This window comes from Salvelinus alpinus, chromosome 32 (assembly GCF_045679555.1).
Source record: "Salvelinus alpinus chromosome 32, SLU_Salpinus.1, whole genome shotgun sequence".
Classification (NCBI taxonomy): domain Eukaryota; kingdom Metazoa; phylum Chordata; class Actinopteri; order Salmoniformes; family Salmonidae; genus Salvelinus; species Salvelinus alpinus.
The window spans coordinates 26,338,881-26,366,306 of NC_092117.1; the positions used below are offsets into that span (position 1 = coordinate 26,338,881).

Sequence of the window (27,426 nt, forward strand, 5' to 3'; positions counted from 1 at the left end):
GCTTTATCTGGAACGCTAAACCAGACAAAATAAAACGAGCCTATCTATATAATGAATATGAATTGGGTGGGTTGAGATTATAAATATAAAAGCACTAAACCTCTCTCTAAAAGCTTCACTCATTCAAAAGTTTTATTTGAACTCTAAATGGTTCTCAAGTAGATTAACCCACCCAATGTATATGTATGGCCATACTGCTATTAACCAGTCGAAACTTAGAAGCTTTATTAATTGAAGATCTAGATTTGACACTTGCATGAAACTCACTAAACAGGTAACGTCAGAATCATTTTCTTCATCTCAAGGCAATGTTTCATCAAATATCTTTTTGATATTTTATTTGAATACCTAAAGGGATCATACAATTAAAAATCGAATTGCTAAATGATCCTTGGTATGACCATCTTACAACAATTCCCCCCTCCTGGCTTAAACTCTGGAGAAGGGGTGTCGAACTCATTCCATGTAGGGCCAAGTGTCTGCTTGTCTTTGGTTCCTCCTTTCAATTTGTGTCCAATTAGGAACTAGACAACGAGGTGAGGGGAGTTTCTAACTAATCATTGACCTTCATTCATCAATCAAGGGTGGAGCGAAAACCCGCAGGCACTCGGCCCTCCGTGGAATGAGTTTCACACGTACTCTAGAGTGTTGAAGCATTCTCTGGGAGACAGCTTTGAGATGAAGAGAGACTTTACGTGTTTACTGGGTTTCTTGCAGGTGTCAAATCCAGATTTTGAATGAAGCTCCGAAACACAAAGTAATAATAATAATTAATTGGTTTTATATATTTATATTTAAAGTATTTCAAGTCTACTGTACAAAAGCAACTTGTACTGCAGAGCATATTACAAAAAAACACAGTACAAAAAAGAGACAGAAATTATTTTGTTGTCACCAAAGAATGATTGCATTCCTTCTGTGATGTAACACTTAGATAAGCGGTATCTGCCTCTTATGGAATGATGTCTGTGAGGCATCATGATCAGGCACTAACAATAGACAACAACAAAAATTAAGAGATCATGCCTACATGTGGAATGGAATAAATAAAGAGTGGAATAAAGTTCCACTGTGAGAACATCCACCACAACATATTATCAGCCCATGCTTAATTGACAAACTGTTTGTGTGGTGCTTTTCCAAAGAAACAAGTAAGGCTGGGTGTGTTTAAAATTATCAGTATCTGTAAAATAATGGGGGCCTCAAGGGAAGAAATGGGCCGTTGTGTTTCTGTTCCCTGTCCACCCCTGGCCTAAAGCCTTCCATACTATTCTAAATTCCTTGTCATTTCTGTAGCATAACAAATGAATGCCATAGGCTAGGCTGCAAACTCTGCAATCAATGCACTATGCCTACTATTCGCTATCAACTTCTACAGTGAACTAACGGGGCGACAGGTGTTCCCTTGTAAGAAAGATGACTTGCAAAACCTGCTGCGGCATTGTGGTAGGCAGTCTACCTTTTGCCACCTGGACACACCCTACCCTACACAAATAAGATTACCTGTTGACCTTTTTGTTCAAGAAAATGACTAAAGAAAACTGTGTGTGCAAAATGCATTGCTGAGGAATTCAGTCCTTTGTTTGCCTCTACACTATGTTGGGGTGAAAGCGTATAATTTTTTTCACGAGAGCAGCCACCAAGACCTCTTCAGTTCCTATGTTCATCTAATAGGTCTACCCTACCATAACAAAATGCATTGCTTCACATCCGCATTTTTATTGAACATTGTTGTAATAGTTTTTTCTACACCTGGACATAGTATTATGCACCCCCCTATCCACATCAAAGGGACAGTAGTGGAGAAGGTGGAAAGTTTTAAGTTCCTCGGCGTACACATCCCAGACAAACTGAAATGGCCCACCCACACAGACAGTGTGGAGAAGAAGGCGCAACAGCCCACTCTTCAACCTATGGAGGCTGAAGAAATTTGTCTTGTCACCTAAAACCATGACAAACTTTTACAGATGCACAATTGAGAGCATCCTGTCAGACTGTATCACCGCCTGGTACAACAACTGCACCGCCCTCAACCACCCTCAAACTACCTGCCCTCCGGGACACCTACAGCACCCGATGTCACAGGAAGGCCAAATAGATCATCAAGGACATGAACCACCCGAGCCACTGCCTGTTCACCCCGCTACCATCCAGAAGGCGAGGTCAGTACAGGTGCATCAAATCTGGGAATGAGAGACTGAAAAACAGCCTCTATCTCAAGGCCATCAGACTGCTAAACAGCAATCACTAACTCGGAGATGCTGCTGCCTACATAGAGACTCAATATTCACTTTAAATAATGCCACTTTTAAAAAATGTATATATCTTACATTACTCATCTCATATGTATACACTGTATCTTATACTATGTATTATATCTTGCCTAATCCGCTCAGCCATCGCGCATCCATATATTTATATGTACATATTCTTATTCCATCCCTTTAGTTAGATTTGTGTGTATTAGGTAGTTGTTGGGGAATTGTTAGATTACTTGTTAGATATTGCTGCACTGTCAGAACTAGAAGCACAAGCATTTCGCAAACCTCGCATTAACATCTGCTAACCATATGTATGTGACCAATAAAATGTGATATTATATTATGTAATACAATTTTTCTATCGAATTCGATCTCAGCAACTGAAACAGGCACTTGGTTAAATATAAAATATATTTATTTATCTTTTTATATTGTATATGCATTTCACTCCAAATTGGTTTCTGGTATTTGCAGGAAGAAAATAATGTAGAAATAAAGATAGATTACAATTGATGTCATATCAAAGCCTTCGCTAATGTCTGTTGCCCCATTGTCTGTTGTCTTGTGGATGCTGGTCTTCATGAGGAATTCTTCCATCTCATCGTAGAGAAGACGGCATGGAGGGCGTAGAGCAGAGTCACCACATAACACATCACCTACAGGAAAAATACAAGATACAGAAAGGTGAGGAGTGGGATGGACCACTAGGAACATGCAGTAATCTTCAGTTGAAGAACACTTTGTTTGAATCACAGGAGTGAAGGAACATACCACTGCAGCAATATCTAATTGGTATTCTTTGAAGAAAGTACTGGTAAGTGATTTCAGACTAATGGTGACATAGGCCTGTACCACTGCTGCACTGAGGTAGAAGAAGGCTGCAAGGGAATGATACACAACATCCTGAAGAGAGAGAGAGAGAGAGAGAGAGAGAGAGAGAGAGAGAGAGAGAGAGAGAGAGAGAGAGAGAGAGAGAGAGAGAGAGAGAGAGAGAGAGAGAGAGAGAGAGAGAGTAGCAACATGAGAGTTAGTCATCATCCTGTTATACTACCTGTTATAACACGACAGCCTTTCAATAGACAGAATGTTCATTATACTCTCATCATCATCATCACCATCGTCATCATCACCATCATCATCATTCTTTTTGATTAGACATTTAGGATGGGAAGAAAATCTGTTCCATCATCCTTTTTGAGTAAATCACTTTTATCAAAGATGGCTGTATGAATGTCTCTCAGACTCACCAGTGTGGGCCAGATGCTGCTCTTATTGGCTCCACTGATGAAGATGAGGAACCACAGAGTAGTGAAGATGAAGCAGAACACAGAGACAAACATCACCCAGCCCTGAGGGTTCGCAATCAGCACCTTTGTGGAGGCCACCAGAGTCCACACCAGACCTCCGAATATCTACCACACATGCACGCGCACGAGAGAGAGAGAGAGAGAGAGAGAGAGAGAGAGAGAGAGAGAGAGAGAGAGAGAGAGAGAGAGAGAGAGAGAGAGAGAGAGAGAGAGAGAGAGAGAGAGAGAGAGAGAGAACACAGAACACGTACGGTCGCAATGTAAACATCAATGCATTTAGTTGACAAGTTGTTAGTCATGGGATTTGATGTTTGAATCAGCCATCCACTTCTTAATGTCACCCAAATAGTGTCACTCCATGTGTTGTGGTAAGACCACAGAGAGCAGGCCACAGTAACAGGGTAAGTAAACATGCACCTCTAGGCAAGGTCTGATAGCTTTAACTTACTAAAGCTCATTTAGTCAGGGGTTCAACCATTTGCATAGAACATTTCACCAAGTAATGGCTGTGACAGCTAGTGCATGCAACAGTCAGTAGGCTAACAGTTACGAGCTCTGTTTTCTTTACCTCCATCAAAAAACATCCATAATCATACGCCTTTTGATTAGTTACTAGATACCACTGCCACAATTTCTCCATAGAGAATCTGACACTCCGTCGTACATGGTCATTTCCAAACTCACACACATTCTGCCCCCTCCTTCAACAAACATGCCAGTAAAGAGAGGATGAATGGTGTTTGGATACAGCGATAACCATAGTTTGGTTTCAGATAAGGATTTAGCTGATATTCACAAACCAGAAATCAACATATTTTCAAATACTATGGCAATAATTACCAGCAGAAATAAACCAACATTTATTTAGCCAGGAAAAGTCCATTGTCACACATAGTCTCTTTCACAAGAGATACCTGACCAAGAAGGCTGCAGCAATCAAAGAAGTGCTTGGTATGAGTCTACACACAGTGTCTGCCACTCTAAAGTAATACTCCTTTCAGTGCACTCTGAATTACATCATGCATGCATACCCAAATATTACCTTGAACAATCAAATGTCTTACCTCCCTCTGATAAATGTGAAGGGCATTAGAGTAAAGAATATTTCTAGAGTAAAGAGCAATGCCAGTAGTCCAGTCACAGCTGAGAGCAGAACACCTATTTGATTTGTCTGTACTCACAAACTCAGGGATGAAGAAGAGGTCTGGAACAGTGGTGAACACACTGGTGCCACTGGGCAGAGGGTTACTGGAGGTGCTGGAAGCCATATTCCCAAAGTGTCTAGGTCTACCTGTGTGTTGGCGTTTTGTTGATGTGGGTGTGTGCCAAACACAGTTCTCCCTAAAGTGAGACCTGTGACCTAAACAATTCTGCTTTTTAAAGCCCTGCTCCCATTAACCCACACCTGTTCCTCCTCCTCCTGCTTTCTCTTGATGTTTCTTTTCTTCATTACATTGAAATACCAGTTGGTTGTGTCAGCTTGTGTACAGATGTAGGATCTGAATTTGATCACTCTTTTGTTGTTAAGAAAAGCAGGAAATGCAAACTTGTCGTGTATTTCAGTTTAAAAAAGGCTTCTAAAGTTTGTAATTTCCGACATGATTTGCCCTAACAAAAAATGGATCATCAATTGATAACTTCCTATACATTGAGCTTGTTTTAATGAATCAAGTAAACTCTCCAAAATGGCTTGTGTTGTGTTCTATTACTTTTGAAGGAGCTGTCAGGACATGTCATGCTTTGATGACAGTTATAGTGATCATTTCCTCAGCAGCTGTCCACTGCTCGCTCCAGAGGCTCTTGCTGTTTTAGCTTTCAGTTCATTTCCGCCTACATTCCAGCATGCAACTACTAACATAGTCACCACCTTCCACAAGCATCATGAAAACGAAACTTGGTGGTAACAATGCAGCAAGATGAATTCAAAGAACTCAAGAGCTTTTAACAGTGAATGACTTTGTAAACTCAAAGTATACATATCTGCTGTACTTTTCCGTACTCTGACTTTCCATGTTATTTCTCCTTGACTATTTTCAGACTCTTTATTGTGTATAGTTATCATATTTTAATGGTCCCTTTAGTCAACTTATGAGTTATTAATAATTATGTGTCCTGTTTACCTCAACTTGGCAACCCCTTGGCAGGGAGTCTCTAGTTTGTAGTCTGAAGAAGCATTAATTCACACATGAACAGCTCTCCAAAGAAGGGATCCTTCCAATAGTGTTGTCTGTCTTAAGCCAGACAGGCATTTATTTAAATAGTGTTCTCTTAATATGGTCTTGAACTTGGTGTTTGAACTAATGGTAGGATTCAAACTAAGTAGTTCTTTAAAGACTTTCAGCTGAATATTTTGGTTGGTGCAGTACAGGTGTAATGTGTTATGTGACCTCTCCACCACTTGGGGGTGCTATTAGCACCTGATATTCAGGCTTCATATATTGTTTGTCTTTATTATGGATAAACATTTACATATTTTTATCAGTCATGAGTGATATGTAAAAAACAAAAAAATTCTATATATACTATATATGTTATCACATCTCGTAGCTCAAGTTCCTTGTTTTTGACCTTTCATTAAGAATCATTCGATTTATAGTATTGTAACAAATCTGACGTTCTTAAGACTGGAAACTGCTCTCCCAAGGGAATAAACTTTCTTGGGCCAGCGGTTTTGGTCCTCATATCACGTTTCCTATACATTCTCACCTTTAAACAAATCATTGTAAGGTGAAAGGTTGGGGTGGCAGGTAGCCTAGTGGTTAGTGTTGGACTAGTAATGTGAAGGTTGCAATATCAAATCCCTGAGCTGACGAGGTAAAAATCTGTCGTTCTACCCCTGAACAAGGCAGTTAACCCACTGTTCCTAGGCCTTCACTGAAAATAAGAATTTGTTCTTAACTGACTTGCCTAGTTAAATAAAGGTTAAATAAAAGGATCGGACCCTTTTTTTCAATTTTCACCTAAAATGACATTACCAAATCTAACTGCCTGTTGCTCAGGACCTGAAGCAAGGATATGCATATTCTTAACACCATTTGAAGGGAAACACTTTAAAGTTTGTGGAAATGTGAAATTAATGTTGAGAATATAACACATTAGATCTGGTAAAAGATAATACAAAGATACATCATCTTTGAAATGCAAGAGAAAGGCCACAATGTATTATTCCAGTTTAGGCGCAATTGGCCACAAGATGGCAGCAGTGTATGTGCAGAGTTTGATCCAAGACTGATATAATGAACCATTGCATTTCTGTTGAAAATGTTGTATCAACCCTGCCCAAATGTGCCTAGTTGGTTTATTGATACATTTTCAAGTTCATAACTGTGCACTCTCCTCAACCAATAGCATGGTATTATTTAACTATTTCACTATAATAGCTACTGTAAATTGGACAGTGCAGTTAGATCAACAAGAATTTAAGCTTTCTGCCCATATCAGATATGTCTATGTCCTGGGAAATGTTCTTGTTACTTATAACCTCATGCTAATCACATGAGCGCATGTAAGCTCAACTGTAGAGGTTAACAGGTGGTCAGATATACTCCTATTTAGGATGGAGGTCCTATCCCACTGGGCACAGATGTAATTTCAACATCACGGTTTGATTTACATTTGTTTGAGTTGTCAACTAACATGAATTCAACGTGAAATGTAAAAAAAAGGTCAACATGTTAGATTAAAAGTTGGGTGGGGAAAAAATAAATTCCCGTACTTTTTGCACATCCCCCCCAAAAAACTGTGGATGTTATTTATTTTAGTATTATTATAAACAGTGCATTGGGTCATGTGACCAAGAAAGGTATTTATTGGATCTTGTCTGTTACCTTTATTTTTATTTTCTGTTCTACCTTATGTTATTTTTAGTATTACATTGTTATTGATTACAGCATTGATTACTGCAAGAAAGGCATTTCACTGTACTTGTGCAGGTGACATTAAAACTTGAAATGTATAAGGTGCAATCCAAGAGTGATTGTCAAGGGTCCTCCGCTTCTTTGGTTCCTGGTACATAAGAACTCTTCCCCTTCCTGATACCCCTTCCCCTACACACACACACACACACACACACACACACACACACACACACACACACACACACACACACACACACACACACACACACACACACACACACACACACACAGGAGGCTGGTGAGGGGAGGACAGCTCATAATAATGACTGGAATGAAGTACATGGAACGGTATCAAGCACAAGGAAACAATGTGTTTGTTGTGTCGATACCATTCCATTTATTCCATTCCAGACATTACTATGAGCCCGTCCTCCCCAACTAAGGTGCCACCAACCGCCTGTGACAGACAGACACACACACACACACACGCATTACATATAATGACTGTCCCCAACATTAGATGGAGACAATATCTGCTTTTCAAAACACAAGTCAACAGAAACTAGAACATAAAAATAAAAAAAATATTAAAAATCTGAGTCTCCATGGCCTGTAAACAAATACAGCTCTGGAAGAAATTAAGAGACCACTGCAAGAGTATCAGTTTCTCTGGTTTTACTATTTATAGGTATGTGTTTGGGTGAAATGAAAATTGTTGTTTTATTCTATAAACTACTGACAACGTTTTTCCCAAATTCCAAATAAAAATATTGTCATTTAGAGCATTTATTTGCAGAAAATGACAACTGGTCAAAATAACAAAATATATTCAGTGTTGTCAGACCTCGAATAATGCAAAGATAATAAGTTCATACTCATTTTAAAACAACACTAATGTTTTAACTTAGGAAGAGTTCAGAAATAAATATTTGGTGGAACAACCCTGATTTTCAATCAAAGCTTCATGCGTCTTGGCATGCACTCCACCAGTCTTTCACACTTATGTTGGGTGACTTTATGCCACTTCTGGAGCAGCTCAGCTTGTTGGATGGCTTGTGACCATCCATCTTCCTCTTGATCTCATTCCAAAGGTTTTCAATGGGGTTCAGGTCTGGAGACTGGGCTGGCCATGACAGGGTCTTGATCTGGCGGTCCTCCATCCACACCTTGATTGACCTGGCTGTGTGGCATGGAGCATTGTCCTGCTGGAAAAACCAATCCTCAGAGTTGGGGAACATTGTCAGAGCAGAAGTAAGCAAGTTTTCTTCCAGGACAACCTTGTACGTGGCTAGATTCATGTGTCCTTCACAAAGACAAATCGGCCCGATTCCAGCCTTGCTGAAGCACCCTAAGATCATCACCGATCCGCCATCAAATGTCACAGTGGGTGCGAGACACTGTGGCTTGTAGGCCTGTCCAGGTCTCGCACCCACTGTGAAATTTGGTAGATAGTATATACAGTTGAAGTCGGAAGTTTACATACACTTTTTCCAAATACATTTAAACTCAGTTTTCACAATTCCTGACATTTAATCCCAGTAAAAATTCCCTGTCTTAGGTCAGTTAGGATCACCACTTATTTTAAGAATGTGAAATGTCAGAATAATAGTAGAGAGAATGATATATTTCAGCTTTTATTACTTTCATCACATTCCCAGCGGGTCAGAAGTTTACATACACTCAATTTAGTATTTGGTAGCATTGCCTTTAAATTGTTTAACTTGGGTCAAATGTTTTGGGAAGCCTTCCACAAGCTTCCCACAATAAGTTGGGTGAATTTTGGCACATTCCTCCTGACAGAGCTGGTGTACCTGAGTCAGGTTTGTAGGCCTCCTTGCTCGCACACGCTTTTTCAGTTCTGCCCACAAATGTTTGATAGGATTAAGGTCAGGGCTTTGTGATGGCCACTCCAATACCTTGACTTTGTTGTCCTTAAGCCATTTTGCCACAACTTTGGAAGTATGCTTGGGGTCATTGTCCATTTGGAAGACCCATTTGCGACCAAGCTTTATCTTCCTGACTGATGTCTTGAGATGTTGCTTCAATATATCTCCATAATTTCCTGATTCTGCCACTCCCACAACATGATGCTGCCACCCCTGTGCTTCATGGTTGGGATGGTGTTCTTCGCCTTGCAAGCATCCCCCTTTTTCCTCCAAACATAACGATGGTCATTATGGCCAAACCGTTCTATTTTTGTTTCATCAGATCAGAGGACATTTCTCCAAAAAGTACGATCACAGTTACACATGTGCAGTTGCAAACTGTAGTCTGCTTTTTTATGGCGGTTCTGGAGCAGTGGCTTATTCCTTGCTGAGCGATCGATATAGGACTCGTTTTTACTGTGGATATAGATACTTTTGTACCTGTTTCCTCCAGCATCTTCACAAGGTCCTTTGCTGTTGTTCTGGGATTGATTTGCACTTTTCGCACCAAAGTACGTTCATCTCTAGGAGACAGAACGCATCTCCATCCTGAGTGGTATGACGGTGTCACGTTCGTGAGGAGTGACAGACCAAGGCACAGCGTGTTCTGAGTTCCACATATTTTAATATAAACAAAACAAAAAACAAAAAACAATTAACAAGCAACAAAACATAAGTGGTGCAACTAGCACACACACACAAACAATATCCCACAAACACAGGTGGGAAAAATGGCTACCTAAATATGATCCCCAATTAGAGGCAATGATTACCAGCTGCCTCTAATTGGGAACCATACAAAACACCAACATAGAAATATTGAACTAGAACACCACCTAGTCACACCCTGACCTACTACACCATAGAGAAACAAGGGCTCTCTATGGTCATGGCGTGACAGTTGGCTGTGTGGTCCCATGGTGTTTATCCTTGCATACTATTGTTTGTACAGATGAACGTGGTACCTTCAGGCATTTGGAAATTGCTCCCAAGGATGAACCAGATGATTGAAGGTCTACAATTTTTTTTCTGAGGTCTTGGCTGATTTATTTTGATTTTCCCATGATGTCAAGCAAAGAGGCAGTGATTTTGAAGGTTGGCCTTGAAATACATCCACAGTTACACCTCCAATTGACTCAAATGATGTCAATTAGCCAATCAGAAGCTTCTAAAGCCATGACATCATTTTCGGGAATTTTCAGGAATTTTCTAAGGTGTTTAAAGGCACAGTCAACTTAGTGTATGTAAACTTCTGACCCACTGGAATTGTGATACAGTGAATTAAAAGTGAAATAATCTGTCTGTAAACAATTGTTGGAAAAATGACTTGTGTCATGCACAAAGTAGATGTCCTAACTGACTTTTCAAAACTATAGTTTGTTAACAAGAAATGTGTGGAGTGGTTGAGTGGTTTTAATGACTCCAACCTGTTTGTAGACTTCCGACTTCAACTGTATATATATACAGTACCAGTATATATCAAGAGTTTGGACACACCTACTCACTCAAGGGTTTTTCTTTATTTTTTACTATTTTCAATATTGTAGAATAATAGTGAAGACATCAAAACTATGAAATAAAACATATGGAATCATGTAGTAAACAGAAAAGTGTTGCTGAGCTCTTGTTGGCTGCTTTCCCTTCACTCTGTGGTCCAACTCATCCCAAACCTTCTGAATTGGGTTGAGGTCGGGTGATTGTGGAGGCCAGGTACTCCATCACTCTCCTTCTTGGTCAAACAGCCCTTACACAGCCTGGAGGTGTGTTAGAGGAGGTGCATATCAATAATAAAAACTGAATGAGACATTCCTTAACATATCCATGCAAACCATTTATTAAAATGTCTGGTTTTGTGCCTCTGGTTCAAATCTATGATGTTGGGGGTATGAGAACAACGAGGTTGATTGTAACTTACGCCTCTTGATTGCTTACACATTGCTAACACATTCAGTGTCATCAATGGAGATAACTCGTCATCAAAAGGCATTCCACCGAATGGACGACAGGATGGAGGAAAGATAACAACGTGGCCATGTAGGAAAACACCTGAGAGAAGTCCAAGACAAATGTTTTCTGAGCCTCAAAGAATATACAGAAACACACAAAATCAAATCAAATTGTATTCACCATATGCTTTGTAAACAACAGGTGTAGACTAACAGTCAAATGCTTACTTACCTTCCCATCAATGCACAGATACTGTAGCTATGTAACTAAGTCATTGCCGTTATAATGTTAATAATGCTCTCAACAAAGTATCAGTAAATTGAATTTGTCTGTAATTTCTTCAAAGGAATATTAATTCAGCTCTTTCTAAGCACTGGTATCTGTGTAGCACTTACCACAGCAGCAATGTCTATCTGGTAGTTTTTCAAGATGGCTGTATCCTCTTTAAAATGAGTGGTGACCTTCGCTAGGGCTTTTGATACACTGAGGTAGGAGAAGGCTGCCAGTCAATGGTACGCAAAGTCCTGGAGAGATACAAAGAGACCATTAGGCACACACTATCTCACACAAAATCACATTAATAGAGAAGCATACTGACAAACTTATAAAACAGACACTCGGCCATTCATTTAGCCACTTAAACACTCTCACGCAAGTACACACACACACACACACACACACACACACACACACACACACACACACACACACACACACACACACACACACACACACACACACACACACACACACACACACACACACACACACACACACACACACACACAACCACACCAGCCTGCTCAATAACATCTAAGCACAACAATCCATTCCATACCTACTACAAAGGTCTGCTGAAGCCTTCATTGACTTGGAATGGCATCAAGTGCAGGGCTGTGTCCCAATGGTCCTCAGTCACTCTCCTTGGGGACGACTGCTTTGTTATGGCTGGAGAGATGAATAGTGAACTTACTTTGTCCCTCTTCAGTCTTTTCACATATTAGTACACTGAACAAAAAATTCCACGCAACATGTGAAGTGTTGGTCCCATGTTTCATGACCTGAAATGAAAGATCCCAAAGATTTTCAATACGCACACAAAGCGTATTTTGCTCAGATTTTGTGCACAAATTTGTTTAAACCTTTTGTCAATAGGGGGAGCTGTTAGCATTATTTTTTTTTTTACATTTCCAAATTAAACTGCCTCGTACTCAATTCTTGATCGTACAATATGCATATTATTGTTATTATTGGATAGAAAACAGTCTATAGTTTCTATAGGAGTTGAAATTTTGTCTCTGAGTGGTACAGAACAATTTCTACAGCACTTTTCATGACAGGGTTCAGATTTCAGAAATTTTTACCTCTGATCTGGGGTCTGTTTATAAGGCCACAGTGAATGCTATGAAGAAACCGACACTACCTACGTCTTCCTCTGGGTGTCTGTACGTCATCACGTTTTCAATGAAGTCTATGGGACGTTCACAGCCATTATAAATGACAAAAATGTACAGAGACCCCTCTTTCTCAACGTGCGCCTCAAGCGTGAAGGCCATCGGACCTGCCTCGTTCCAAATCGTTTTCTAACCAGCAGTATTTCTCCGGTCATGTTTTCAGTCGTTATAGTTGTTAAAAACATCATAATGTAGTGAATTTTAACCGTTTTATATCAATTTATATCCGTTTAGTGCGATTTTGAGGAATTTCTTTGTCGTGCACTCTGAAAGTTTGGACACGCTTTAGGGTGTCGGTCGTTGGTGATGGACATTTCGAAGGACAGAGGACATCTATCGACCAAAAGACGTTTATAACATAGAAAGGATACATTGCCCAAGAATATGATGGAAGATCAGCTCAAAGTAAGCAATATTTAATATGATAAACCGTGTTTCTGTCGAAATATTTTAAACGCATACATCGCCATTTTGTTTGGTATAGCTTCACTTGGCCAACCCTGTATTGAAAAGTAAGGATAATTTTAAAAATGTAAATCAGCGGTTGCATTAAGAACTAATTTGTCTTTCGATTCCTGTCAACCCTGTATTTTTTAGTCAAGTATATGATTAGCTTTTAATTAAACTAGATCACTCTGATAGATGACGTCAGACATATTGAGGCTTGATTTCCTAGTATTTTCATTGTGTAACCACGGTTTTGTATGGCTAAATATGCACCTTTTCGAACAAACTGTATATGTATGTTGTAAAATGATGTTACAGGAGTGTCATCGGAAGAATTCTGAGAAGGTTAGTGAAAAAATTAATATCTTTTGGCGGTGATTACGTTATAGCGCTCTTTGCCTGGAATCGATGCTCTGGTAACGTTTTCACATGTGGTATGCTAACTTATCGATTTATTGTGTTTTCGCTGTAAAACGCTTAGAAAATCTGAAATATTGTCTGGAATCACAAGATCTGGGTCTTTCCATTGCTATGCTTTGTCTATTCTTATGAAATGTTTTATGATGAGTAAATTGGTCATACACGTTGCTCTATCTAGTAATTCTAGTGGATTTGTGATGGTCGGTGCAATTGTAAACTGTGATTTCTACCTGAAATATGCACTTTTTTCTAACAAAAACTATCCTATACCATGAATATGTTATCAGACTGTCATCTGATGGTTTTTTTTATAGGTTATTGGCTATCAATATCTTAGTTGAGCCGAATTGGTGATAGCACCTGAAGGAGTAAGAAACTGATGGAGTTAGAATAGTGGTGTATTTTGCTAACGTGTTTAGCTAATAGATTTACATATTTTGTCTTCCCTGTAAAACATTTTAAAAATCTGAAATGGTGGCTTTATTCACAAGATCTGTATCTTTCATCTGGTGTCTTGGACTTGTGATTTAATGATATTTAGATGCTACTATCTACTTCTGAAGCTATGCTATCTATGCTAATCAGTGTGTGGGGGGTGGGGGGTGCTCCCGGATCCGGGTTTCTGAGGCAGTAAAAGTTAATCCCTGTTAGTGAGTATTTCCCCTTTGCAAAGTTAATCCATCCACCTGACAGGTGTGGCATATCAATAATCTGATTAAATAGCATTATCATTACACAGTTGCACCTTGTGCAGGGGGACAATAAAAGGACGCTAAACTGTGCAGTTTTGTCACACAACACAATGCCACAGATGTCTCACGTTTTGAGGGATCGTGCAATTGGAATGCTGACTGCAGGAATATCCACCAGAGCATTTGCAGAGAATTGAACGTTAAGTTCTCTACCCTAAGCCGCCTCCAATTTCGTTTTAGATAATTTGGCAGTACGTCCAACAGGTCTCACAACCGCAGATCACATGTATGGCGTCGTGTGAGTGAGCTGTTTGCTGATGTCAACGTTGTAAACAGAGTGCCCCATGGTGGTGGTGTGGTTTTGGTATGGCCAGGCATAAGCTACGGACAACAAACACAATTGCATTTTATTGATGGAAACTTAAATGCACAGAGATACCGTGACAAGATCCTGAGCCCCATTGTCGTGCCATTCATCTGCTGCAATCACCTCATGTTTCAGCATGATAATGCACGGCCCCATGTGGCAAGGATCTGTACACAATTCTTGGAAGCTGAAAATGTTACAGGTCTACCATGGCCTGCATACTCATCAGACATGTCACCCATTGAGCATGTTTGGGATGCTCTGGATCGACATGCACGACAGCGTGTTGCATAAGGCAAATGGTGGTCACACCAGATACTGACTGGTTTTCTGATCCACGCCCCTACATTTTTTAAAAGTATCTGTGACCAACAGATGCATATCTTTATTTCCAGTCTTGTGAAATCCATAGATTAGGGCCTAATTCATTCATTTCAATTGACTGATTTCATTAAATTAACTGTAATTCAGTAAAATCTTTGAAATTGTTGCATGTGGCCTTTATATTTTTGTTCAGTATGTTCTAATAGAAAGGACAATGGAGGATTCCATTGAAGCATTCTTTGAGAGACTGCCTTGAGATGAAGAAAATGATTGTGACGTTACAATTCCTTCTTCCTGGCTTAGACTCTGGAGAAGGGGTGTCAAACTCGTTCCATGGAGGGCCGAGTGTCTGCTTGTCTTTGGTTCCTCCTTTCAATTTGTGTCTAAACAACGAGGTGAGGGGAGTTTCTAACTAATCACTGACCTTCATTCATCAATCAAGTACAAGTGTGGAGCGAAAACCCGCAGGCACTCGGCCCTCCGTGGAATGAGTTTCACACGTACTCTAGAGTGTTGAAGCATTCTCTGGGAGACAGCTTTGAGATGAAGAGAGACTTTACATGTTTACTGGGTTTCTTGCAGGTGTCAAATCCAGATTTTGAATGAAGCCCCCTGAAAGACCAAGTAATAATAATAATTCATTGGTTTTATATATTTAAAGTATTTAAAGTCTACTGTACAAAAGCAACTTGTACTGCAGAGCATATTACAAAAAACACATAGTACAAAAAAGGGACAGAAAATTATGTATTTTGTTTTCACCAAAGAATGATTGCATTCCTTCTGTGATGTAACACTTAAATAAGCGGTATCTGCCTCTTATGGAATGATGTCTGTGAGGCATCATGATCAGGCACTAACAATAGACAACAACAAAAAATTAAGAGATCATGCCTACATGTGGAATGGAATAAATAAAGAGAGGAATAAAGTTTCACTGTGAGAACATCCAACACAACATATTATCAGCCCACGCAACCTTTCAGTGATACCCATCCCGGATCCGGGAGCATCCTCATCAAAAAAGCTGACTAGCATAGCCTAGCCTAACGGGACAGGGATATCATATAATATAATTTTCATGAAATCACAAGTCCAATACAGCAAATGAAAGATTAACATCTTGTGAATCCAGCCATCATTTCCGATTTTTAAAATGTTTTACAGCGAAAACACAATATGTATTTATATTAGCTAACCACAATAGCCAAACACACAACGGCATGTTTTCACCATGTTTCCACCGCATAGGTAGCTTTCACAAAACCCAGAAATAGAGATACAATTAATCACTAACCTTGAACAACTTCATCAGATGACAGTCTTATAACATCATGTTATACAATACATTTATGTTTTGTTCGAAAATGTGCATATTTGAGGTATAAATCATAGTTTTACATTGCAGCCACCATCACAAATAGCACCAAAGCAGCCAGAATAATTACAGAGAGCAATGTGAAATACATAAATACTCATCATAAAACATTTATGAAAAATACATGGTGTACAGCAAATGAAAGATAAACATCTTGTGAATCCAGCCAATATTTCAAATTTTTTAAGTGTTTTACAGCGAAAACACAATATATATTTCTATTAGCTCACTACAATAGCCAAACACACAACGCCATTTACTCCCCGCCAAAATAGCTTTCACAAAACCGACAAAATAGAGATAAAATTAATCACTAACCTTGAACAACTTCATCAGATGACAGTCTTATAACATCATGTTATACAATACATTTATGTTTTGTTCGAAAATGTGCATATTTAGAGCTGCAAATCGTGGTTATACATTGTGAATACGTAGCAACAATTCACCAGAATGTCCGGAGATATTTTGGACACTCACCTAATCTGACCAAAGAACTCATCATAAACTTTACATAAAAATGCTTGTTGTATGGCAAATGAAAGATACACTGGTTCTTAATGCAACCGCTGTGTTAGATTTTTTTAAATAACTTTACCACAACATACAGCATGCGTTGATGTGAGACAGCGCTCACCTATTCTCCGCCATGTTGGAGTCAACATATTACACAGAAATACGAAATAACATCATAAATGTTGTCTTACTTTTGCTGTTCTTCCATCAGAATGTTGTGCAAGGAGTCCTAGGTCCAGAATAAATCGTTGTTTGGTTTTAGAATGTCCATTTCTTCTGTCGAATTAGCAACTTTGGCTAGCCATGTGGCGCGAACATGCCCATCATCTCTTGGCGCTTGGAACGAAAAATTCCAAAATTCCCAATAAACTTTGAATAAACTGGTCAAACTCGGTTGAAAATCCTACTTTATGATGTTCTTCTCATATGTATCCAATAAAATGAGAGCCGGAGCAATTGGTAGTGTATACCGAACGCTTTTCAGAAGACAATGTGGAGCTCCCTCGCGCGCCGTCGAAAACAGACAAAAGGGCAGACCTGTCACTCCAAAAGCTCTTATTCGGCCTCAGATCAAGCTAGACACCCCATTCAACCTTCCACTGCCTGTTGGCATCTAGTGGAAGGCGTATGAAGTGCATACAGATCCATAAATAAAAGCCAGTTGAATAGGCAGGCCCTGACACAGAGCCTCGTTTTCAGATTTTTCACTTCCTGTATGGAAGTTTGCTGCCAAATGAGTTCTGTTTTACTCACAGATATAATTCAAACAGTTTTAGAAACTTCAGAGTGTTTTCTATCCAATAGTAATAATAATATGCATATTGTATGATCTAGAACAGAGTACGAGGCCGTTTAATTTGGGCACGATTTTTTCAAAAGTGAAAACAGCGCCCCCCCCCTATTTAATTGACAAACTGTTGGTGTGGTGCTTTTCCAAAGAAACAAGTAAGGCATACCTATTACTATGTAATGAGTGTTTTACAATGTTATTCAACAGCCTGCATTTTATTTTAAACCTTTATTTAACTAGGCAAGTCAGTCAAGAACAAATTCTTATTTACAATGATGGCCTACCTCGGCCAAACCCAGATGTCACTGGGCCAATTGTGCGATGCCCTATGGGATTCGCGATCACGGCCAAATGTGATTCAGTCTTGATTTGAACCAGGGACTGTAGTGACACCTCTTGCACTGAGATTTTAATTTATTTTTTATTTATCTCACCTTTATTTAACCAGGTAGGCAAGTTGAGAACACGTTCTCATTTACAGTTGTGACCTGGCCAAGATAAAGCAAAGCAGTTCGACACATACAACAACACCGAGTTACACATGGAGTAAAACAAACATACAGTCAATAATACAGTAGAAGAATAAGTCTATATACAATGTGAGCAAGTGAGGTGAGATAAGGGAAGTGAAGGCAAAAAAAAGGCCATGGTGGCGAAGTAAATACAATATAGCAAGTAAAACACTGGAATGGTTGATTTGCAGTGGAAGAATGAGCAAAGTAGAGATAGAAATAATGGGGTGCAAAGGAGCAAAATAAATAAATAAATACAGTAGGGAAAGAGGTAGTTGTTTGGGCTAAATTATAGATGGGCTATGTACAGGTGCAGTAATCTATGAGCTGCTCTGACAGCTGGTGCTTAAAGCTAGTGGGGGAGATAAGTGTTTCCAGTTTCAGAGATTTTTGTAGTTCGTTCCAGTCATTGGCAGCAGAGAACTGGAAGGAGAGGCGGCCAAAGGAAGAGTTGGTTTTGGGGGTGACCAGAGAGATATACCTGCTGGAGCGTGTGCTACAGGTGGGTGCTGCTATGGTGACCAGCGAGCTGAGATAAGGGGGGACTTTACCTAGCAGGGTCTTGTAGATGACCTGGAGACAGTGGGTTTGGCGACGAGTATGAAGCGAAGGCCAGCCAACAAGAGTGTACAGGTCGCAGTGGTGGGTAGTATATGGGGCTTTGGTGACAAAACGGATGGCACTGTGATAGACTGCATCCAATTTATTGAGTAGGATATTGGAGGCTATTTTGTAAATGACATCACCGAAGTCGAGGATTGGTAGGATGGTCAGTTTTACAAGGGTATGTTTGGCAGCATGAGTGAAGGATGCTTTGTTGCGGAATAGGAAGCCAATTCTAGATTTAACTTTGGATTGGAGATGTTTGATGTGAGTCTGGAAGGAGAGTTTACAGTCTAACCAGACACCTAGGTATTTGTAGTTGTCCACATATTCTAAGTCAGAGCCGTCCAGAGTAGTGATGTTAGACAGGCGGGCAGGTGCAGGCGGCGATCGGTTGAAGAGCATGCATTTATTTTTTACTTGTCTTTAAGAGCAATTGGAGGCCACGGAAGGAGAGTTGTATGGCATTGAAGCTTGCCTGGAGGGTAGTTAACACAGTGTCCAAAGAAGGGCCAGAAGTATACAGAATGGTGTCGTCTGCGTAGAGGTGGATCAGAGACTCACCAGTAGCAAGAGCGACATCATTGATGTATACAGAGAAGAGAGTCGGTCCAAGAATTGAACCCTGTGGCACCCCCATAGAGACTGCCAGAGGCCCGGACAACAGACTCTCCGATTTGACACACTGAACTCTATCAGAGAAGTCGTTGGTGAACCAGGCGAAGCAATCATTTGAGAAACCAAGGCTGTCGAGTCTGCCGATGAGGATGTGGTGATTGACAGAGTCGAAAGCCTTGGCCAGGTCAATGAATACGGCTGCACAGTATTGTTTCTTATCGATGGCGGTTAAGATATCGTTTAGGACCTTGAGCGTGGCTGAGGTGCACCCGTGACCGGCTCGGAAACCGGATTGCACAGCGGAGAAGGTACGGTGGGATTCAAAATGGTCGGTAATCTGTTTGTTGACTTGATTTCGAAGACCTTAGAAAGGCAGGGTAGGATAGATATAGGTCTGTAGCAGTTTGAGTCAAGAGTGTCCCCCCTTTTAAAGAGGGGGAGGGTCGCAGCTGCTTTCCAATCTTTGGGAATCTCAGACGACACGAAAGAGAGGTTGAACAGGCTAGTAATAGGGGTGGCAACAATTTCAACAGATCATTTTTGAAAGAAAGGGTCCAGATTATCTAGCCCGGCTGATTTGTAGGGGTCCAGATTTTGCAGCGCTTTCAGAACATCAGCTGACTGGATTTGGGAGAAGGAGAAATGGGGAAGGTTTGGGCGAGTAGCTGTGGGGGGTGCAGTGCTGCTGACCGGGGTAGGGGTAGCCAGGTGGAAAGCATGGCCAGCCGTAGAAAAATGCTTATTGAAATTCTCAATTATAGTGGATTTGTCGGTGGTGACAGTGTTTCCTATCTTCAGTTCAGTGGGCAGCTGGGAGGAGATGTTCTTATTCTCCATGGACTTTACAGTGTCCCAGAACTTTTTGGAGTTTGTGTTGCAGGACGCAAATTTCTGCTTGAAAAAGCTAGCCTTGGCTTTTCTAACTGCCTGTGTATATTGGTTTCTAGCTTCCCTGAAAAGTTGCATATCACGGGGCTGTTCGATGCTAATTGCAGAACGCCATAGGAAGTTTTTGTGTTGGTTAAGGGCAGTCAGGTCTGGAGAGAACCAAGGGCTATATCTGTTCCTGGTTCTAAATGTCTTGAATGGGGCATGCTTCTTTAAGATGGTGAGGAAGGCATTTAAAAAAAAATAACCAGGCATCCTCTACTGACGGGATGAGATCAATATCCTTCCAGGATACCCCGGCCAGGTCGATTAGAAAGGCCTGCTCGCTGAAGTGTTTCAGGGAGCGTTTGACAGTGATGAGTGGAGGTCGTTTGACCGCTGACCCATTACGGATGCAGGCAATGAGGCAGTGATCGCTGAGATCTTGGTTGAAAACAGCAGAGGTGTATTTAGAGGGCAGGTTGGTTAGGGTGATATCTATGAGGGTGCCCGTGTTTACGGCTTTGGGGTGGTACCTGGTAGGTTCATTGATAATTTGTGTGAGATTGAGGGCATCAAGCTTAGATTGTAGGATGGCTGGGCTGTTAAGCATGTTCCAGTTTAGGTCGCCTAGCAGCACGAGCGCTGAAGATAGATGGGGGGCAATCAGTTCACATATGGTGTCCAGAGCACAGCTGGGGGCAGAGGGTGGTCTATAGCAGGCGGCAACAGTGAGAGACTTGTTTTTAGAGAGGTGGATTTTTAAAAGTAGAAGTTCAAATTGTTTGGGAACAGACCTGGATAGTAGGACAGAACTCTGCAGGCTATCTTTGCAGTAGATTGCAACACCGCCCCCTTTGGCCCTTCTATCTTGTCTGAAAACGTTGTAGTTAGGGATGAAAATGTCAGAATTTTTTGGTGGTCTTCCTAAGCCAGGATTCAGACACGACTAAAACATCCGGGTTGGCAGAGTGTGCTAAAGCAGTGAATAAAACAAACTTAGGGAGGAGGCTTCTAATGTTAACATGCATGAAACCTAGGCTATTACGGTTACAGAAGCCATCAAAAGAGAGCGCCTGGGGAATAGGAGTGGAGCTAGGCACTGCAGGGCCTGGATTCACCTCTACATCACCAGAGGAACAGAGGAGGAGTAGGATAAGGGTACGGCTAAAAGCTATGAGAATTGGTCATCTAGAACGTCTAGAACAGAGAGTAAAAGGACGTTTCTGTCGGCGATAAAATAGCTTCAAGGAATAATGTACAGACAAAGGTATGGTAGGATGTGAATACAGTGGAGGTAAACCTAGGTATTGAGTGATGATGAGAGAGATATTGTCTCTAGAAACATCATTGAAACCAGGTGATGTCATCGCATATGTGGGTGGTGGAACTGAAAGGTTGGATAAGGTATAGTGAGCAGGGCTAGAGGTTCTACAGTGAAATAAGCCAATAAACACTAACCAGAACAGCAATGGACAAGGCATATTGACATTAAGGAGATGCATGCTTAGCCGAGTGATCATAAGGGTCCAGTGAGTAGAGGTTGGTTGGGGTCCCGGCGATTCAGACAGCTAGCCGGGCTATTGGTAGCAAGCTAGCATAGGATGGAGGTCTGTTTTTAGCCACCTTGTGCGTTTCCGTCGGTAGATTAGTGGGGTTCCGTGTGGTGGGGGGTATCAATCCAATTGGCAAAATAGATATAGTTATAGTGACCCAAGAAAAATTGTCCGATAGACTTATTCAGATAGCAGCCGATAAGACAGCTAACGATTAGCGGGCCCCAGATGAGCGTTCAGGTAACGTCGCGATGGAGATGCCAGTTGGATAACTCCCTCGGGCAGATAACGTCGGTAGTCAGTCGTGAAGGCCTGGTGGGGCTCCGCATTGGCAGTAAAACGGGTCCGGATAGGTGATTGTAGCCCAGGAGTGGCTGAATGGAACTCTTCAGCTGGCTAGCTCCGGAATAATTGATGTTTGCTCTGGGATTGACAATAGTTACACGGGTAGCAGCTAGCTAGCTGCGAAATCAAGGTGTAAATGTCCAGAGCTTGCGGTTGAAATCCGGGGATATGGAGAAAAATAGGTCCGGTATGTTCTGGTCTGAGTCGCGTTCTACAAAAGTGGCGATAGATTATCGAGCTAAAGGAATAGCTGATGACCACAAACCGTGGTTAGCTGAAATATTAACGTTAGCCAGTAAACTGGCTAGCTTCTGGGTAGCTTCTGGGTAGCTTCAGGTTAGCTTCTGGCTAGCTTCAGGTTAGCTTCTGGCTAGCTTCTGGTTAGCTTCTGGCTAGCTTCTATTGTGGATTTTCAGATTTGAGGTAAATCATTTTTTTTTTTTGTAATTGGTGAGGCGGGTTGCAGGAAAGCGTTTTGAAGTAGAGTTTTTGGAAAAGAAAATATATAAAAGATATGCGAAGGAAGGTGTAAATATATATATATACGGGACACGATAAGATGAGGACAAAAGGACGTCTGACTGCTATGCCATCTTGGAATTGAATTTATGCAGTGCCTTAGACCGCTGCGCCACTCGGGAGCCCTCAAAGCTGGGGCAGACTGGCCATCTGGCATTTCTAGCTAATGCCAGAAGGCCTGGTCCAATTTTTGCCTAGCGGGCCTGTCTAACCTGGGTGTGTTTAACTTCCCGTAGGGGGCAAAATTCGGAATTTTGGATGAAATGCATGCCCAAATTAAACTGCCTGCTTCTCGGGATATAACTGGAGATTTGGATAGAAAACACTCTAAAGTTTTCAAAACTGTTAAAATAGTGTCTGTGAGTATAACAGAACTGATTTGGCAGGCGAAACCTGAGAAAAATCCATTCAGGAAGTATTTTTTTTTTTTTTTTTGTAGTTTTCTATTCAATGCCATTACAGTATCCATTGACTTAGGACTCAATTGCAGTTTCTATGCCTTCCACTAGATGTCAACAGTCTTTAGAAATTGTTTCAGGCTTGTATTCTGAAAACTGAAGAAGTAAGAGCAGTCTGAATGAGTGGACCCTGCCGTGTCACAGAGCTTTTTCATGCGCGAGACCGAGAGAGTGCGTTTCTTGTTTACCTTTTAAATTGACAACGTTATTGTCCGGTTGAAATATTATCGATTATTTAGGCTAAAAACAACCTGAGGATTGAATATAAACATCATTTGACACGTTTCTATGAACTTTACGGATACAATTTTGATTTTTTTGTCTTCCTGTTTTGACTGCGTTTGAGCCTGTGGATTACTGAAGAAAACTCGCGAACAAAAGTGAGGTTTTTGGATATAAAGAGACTTTATCGAACAAAAGGAACATTTATTGAGTAAATTAATGTCTGCTGAGTGCAACCATATGAAGATCATCAAAGGTAAGGGATTAATTTTATCTCTATTTCTGACTTGTGTAACTGTTCTACTTGGCTGATTACTGTTTGTAATGATTTGTCTAGTGGGCTATGTTCTCAAATAATCGTAAGGTATGCTTTCGTCGTAAAGCATTTTTTAAATCTGACACCGTGGTTGGATTCAAAAGAAGTTAATCTTTAAACCTATGTAAAATATGTTTTGTTTTCTGAATTTTTATAATGAGTATTTCTGTATTTGAATTTGGCGCCCAGCAGTTTCACTGGCTGTTGAAGAGGTGGGACGCTAACCTCTAACGTACCCAAGAGAGGTTAAAATTATCAGTATCTGGAAAATAATGGGGGCCTCAAGGGACAAAATGGGCCGTTGTGTTTCTGTTCCCTGTCCACCCCTGGCCTAAAGCCTTCCATACTATTCTAAATTCCTTGTAATTTCTGTAGCATAACAAATGAATGCCATAGGCTAGGCTGCATACTCTGCAATCAATGCACTATGCCTACTATTCGCTATCAACTTTTACAGTGAACTAACGGGGCGACAGGTGTTCCCTTGTAAGAAAGATGACTTGCAAAACCTGCTGCGGCATTGTGGTAGGCAGTCCACCTTTCACCACCTGGACACACCCTACCCTACACAAATAAGATTACCTCTTGACCTTTTTGTTCAAGAAAATGACTAAAGAAAACTGTGTGTGCAAAATGCATTGCTGAGGAATTCAGTCCTTTGTTTGCCTCTACACTATGTTGGGGTGAAAGCGTATAATTTTTTTCACGAGAGCAGCCACCAAGACCTCTTCAGTTCCTATGTTCATCTAATAGGTCTACCCTACCATAACAAAATGCATTGCTTCACATCAGCATTTTTATTTAACATCGTTGTAATAGTTTTTGCTACACCTGGACATAGTAATACATAATCAATTTATTCTACCTCAGCATCTGAAACAGGCACATGGTTAAATATAAAATATATTTATTTATCATTTTATTTATATTGTATATGCATTTCACTCCAAATTGGTTTCTGGTATTTGCAGGAAGAAAATAATATAGAAAAATATTTGAATATGTATAGATTACAATTGATGTCAATACGAAGCCTTCGCTAATGTCTGTTGCCCCATTGTCTGTTGTCTTGTGGATGCTGGTCTTCATGAGGAATTCTTCCATCTCATCGTAGAGAAGACGGCATGGAGGGCGTAGAGCAGAGTCACCACATAACACATCACCTACAGGAAAAATACAAGATACAGAAAGGTGAGGAGTGGGATGGACCACTAGGAACATGCAGTAAGCTTCAGTTGAAGAACACTTTGTTTGAATCACAGGAGTGAAGGAACATACCACTGCAGCAATATCTAATTGGTATTCTTTGAAGAAAGTACTGGTAAATGATTTCAGACTAATGGTGACATAGGCCTGTACCACTGCTGCACTGAGGTAGAAGAAGGCTGCAAGGGAATGATACACAACATCCTGAAGAGTGTGAGAGAGAGAGAGAGAGAGAGAGAGAGAGAGAGAGAGAGAGAGAGAGAGAGAGAGAGAGAGAGAGAGAGAGAGAGAGAGAGAGAGAGAGAGAGAGAGAGAGAGAGAGAGAGAGAGAGAGAGAGAGAGAGAGAGAGAGAGAGAGAGAGAGAGAGAGAGAGAGAGTAGCAACATGAGAGTTAGTCATCATCCTGTTATACTACCTGTTATAACACGACAGCCTTTCAATAGACAGAATGTTCATTATACTCTCATCATCATCATCACCATCGTCATCATCACCATCATCATCATTCTTTTTGATTAGACATTTAGGATGGGAAGAAAATCTGTTCCATCATCCTTTTTGAGTAAATCACTTTTATCAAAGATGGCTGTATGAATGTCTCTCAGACTCACCAGTGTGGGCCAGATGCTGCTCTTATTGGCTCCACTGATGAAGATGAGGAACCACAGAGTAGTGAAGATGAAGCAGAACACAGAGACAAACATCACCCAGCCCTGAGGGTTCGCAATCAGCACCTTTGTGGAGGCCACCAGAGTCCACACCAGACCTCCGAATATCTACCACACATTCACGCGCACGAGAGAGAGAGAGAGAGAGAGAGAGAGAGAGAGAGAGAGAGAACACAGAGCACGTACGGTCGTAATGTAAACATCAATGCATTTAGTTGACAAGTTGTTAGTCATGGGATTTGATGTTTGAATCAGCCATCCACTTCTTAATGTCACCCAAATAGTGTCACTCCATGTGTTGTGGTAAGACCACAGAGAGCAGGCCACAGTAACAGGGTAAGTAAACATGCACCTCTAGGCAAGGTCTGATAGCTTTAACTTACTAAAGCTCATTTAGTCAGGGGTTCAACCATTTGCATAGAACATTTCCCCAAGTAATGGCTGTGACAGCTAGTGCATGCAACAGTCAGTAGGCTAACAGTTACGAGCTCTGTTTTCTTTACCTCCATCAAAAACATCCATAATCATACGACTTTTACTAGATACCACTGCCACAATTTCTCCATAGAGAATCTGACACTCCGTCGTACATGGTCATTTCCAAACTCACACACATTCTGCCCCCTCCTTCAACAAACATGCCAGTAAAGAGAGGATGAATGGTGTTTGGATACAGCGATAACCATAGTTTGGTTTCAGATAAGGATTTAGCTGATATTCACAAACCAGAAATCAACATATTTTCAAATACTATGGCAATAATTACCAGCAGAAATAAACCAACATTTATTTAGCCAGGAAAAGTCCATTGTCACACATAGTCTCTTTCACAAGAGATACCTGACCAAGAAGGCTGCAGCAATCAAAGAAGTGCTTGGTATGAGTCTACACACAGTGTCTCCCACTCTAAAGTAATACTCCTTTCAGTGCACTCTGAATTACATCATGCATGCATACCCAAATATTACCTTGAACAATCAAATGTCTTACCTCCCTCTGATAAATGTGAAGGGCATTAGAGTAAAGAATATTTCTAGAGTAAAGAGCAATGCCAGTAGTCCAGTCACAGCTGAGAGCAGAACACCTATTTGATTTGTCTGTACTCACAAACTCAGGGATGAAGAAGAGGTCTGGAACAGTGGTGAACACACTGGTGCCACTGGGCAGAGGGTTACTGGAGGTGCTGGAAGCCATATTCCCAAAGTGTCTAGGTCTACCTGTGTGTTGGCGTTTTGTTGATGTGGGTGTGGGTGTGTGCCAAACACAGTTCTCCCTAAAGTGAGACCTGTGACCTAAACAATTCTGCTTTTTAAAGCCCTGCTCCCATTAACCCACACCTGTTCCTCCTCCTCCTGCTTTCTCTTGACGTTTTTTTTCTTCATTACATTGAAATACCAGTTGGTTGTGTCAGCTTGTGTACAGATGTAGGATCTGAATTTGATCACTCTTTTGTTGTTAAGAAAAGCAGGAAATGCAAACTTGTCGTGTATTTCAGTTTAAAAAAGGCTTCTAAAGTTTGTAATTTCCGACATGATTTGCCCTAACAAAAAATGGATCATCAATTGATAACTTCCTATACATTGAGCTTGTTTTAATGAATCAAGTAAACTCTCCAAAATGGCTTGTGTTGTGTTCTATTACTTTTGAAGGAGCTGTCAGGACATGTCATGCTTTGATGACACTTATAGTGATCATTTCCTCAGCAGCTGTCCACTGCTCGCTCCAGAGGCTCTTGCTGTTTTAGCTTTCAGTTCATTTCCGCCTACATTCCAGCATGCAACTACTAACATAGTCACCACCTTCCACAAGCATCATGAAAACGAAACTTGGTGGTAACAATGCAGCAAGAT

The 27,426-nt window shown here is 40.8% G+C and overlaps 2 protein-coding genes across 2 annotated transcripts; both read right to left on the bottom strand.

The window, feature by feature from the left end:
• Positions 1 to 2,658: 2,658 nt before the first annotated feature.
• Positions 2,659 to 5,000, bottom strand: LOC139562412 (myelin and lymphocyte protein-like). The gene is made up of 4 exons (XM_071380112.1): positions 4,750 to 5,000; positions 3,509 to 3,673; positions 3,033 to 3,164; positions 2,659 to 2,917 (listed from the first exon to the last, which is right to left on the bottom strand). Exons 1-4 carry the CDS (start codon positions 4,834 to 4,836, stop codon positions 2,840 to 2,842), a joined length of 462 nt encoding a protein of 153 aa, XP_071236213.1. The 5' UTR covers positions 4,837 to 5,000; the 3' UTR covers positions 2,659 to 2,839.
• A 19,591-nt stretch (positions 5,001 to 24,591) lies between these two features.
• Positions 24,592 to 26,950, bottom strand: LOC139562372 (myelin and lymphocyte protein-like). The gene is made up of 4 exons (XM_071380064.1): positions 26,684 to 26,950; positions 25,520 to 25,684; positions 24,980 to 25,111; positions 24,592 to 24,864 (listed from the first exon to the last, which is right to left on the bottom strand). The coding sequence occupies exons 1-4, from the start codon at positions 26,768 to 26,770 to the stop codon at positions 24,787 to 24,789; spliced, it is 462 nt and encodes a 153-aa protein (XP_071236165.1). The 5' UTR covers positions 26,771 to 26,950; the 3' UTR covers positions 24,592 to 24,786.
• Positions 26,951 to 27,426: the final 476 nt, after the last annotated feature.

Coding starts and splice junctions, on each gene's coding strand:
- LOC139562412 (XM_071380112.1), bottom strand. CDS start 4,836: ATGGCTTCCAGCACCTCCAGTAACCCTCTGCCCAGTGGCACCAGTGTG. Junction 3,165..3,508: donor GCAGCATCTGGCCCACACTG/GTGAGTCTGAGA, acceptor CTCTCTCTTCAG/GATGTTGTGTATCATTCCCT. Junction 2,918..3,032: donor AATTAGATATTGCTGCAGTG/GTATGTTCCTTC, acceptor TTTTTCCTGTAG/GTGATGTGTTATGTGGTGAC.
- LOC139562372 (XM_071380064.1), bottom strand. CDS start 26,770: ATGGCTTCCAGCACCTCCAGTAACCCTCTGCCCAGTGGCACCAGTGTG. Junction 25,112..25,519: donor GCAGCATCTGGCCCACACTG/GTGAGTCTGAGA, acceptor CACACTCTTCAG/GATGTTGTGTATCATTCCCT. Junction 24,865..24,979: donor AATTAGATATTGCTGCAGTG/GTATGTTCCTTC, acceptor TTTTTCCTGTAG/GTGATGTGTTATGTGGTGAC.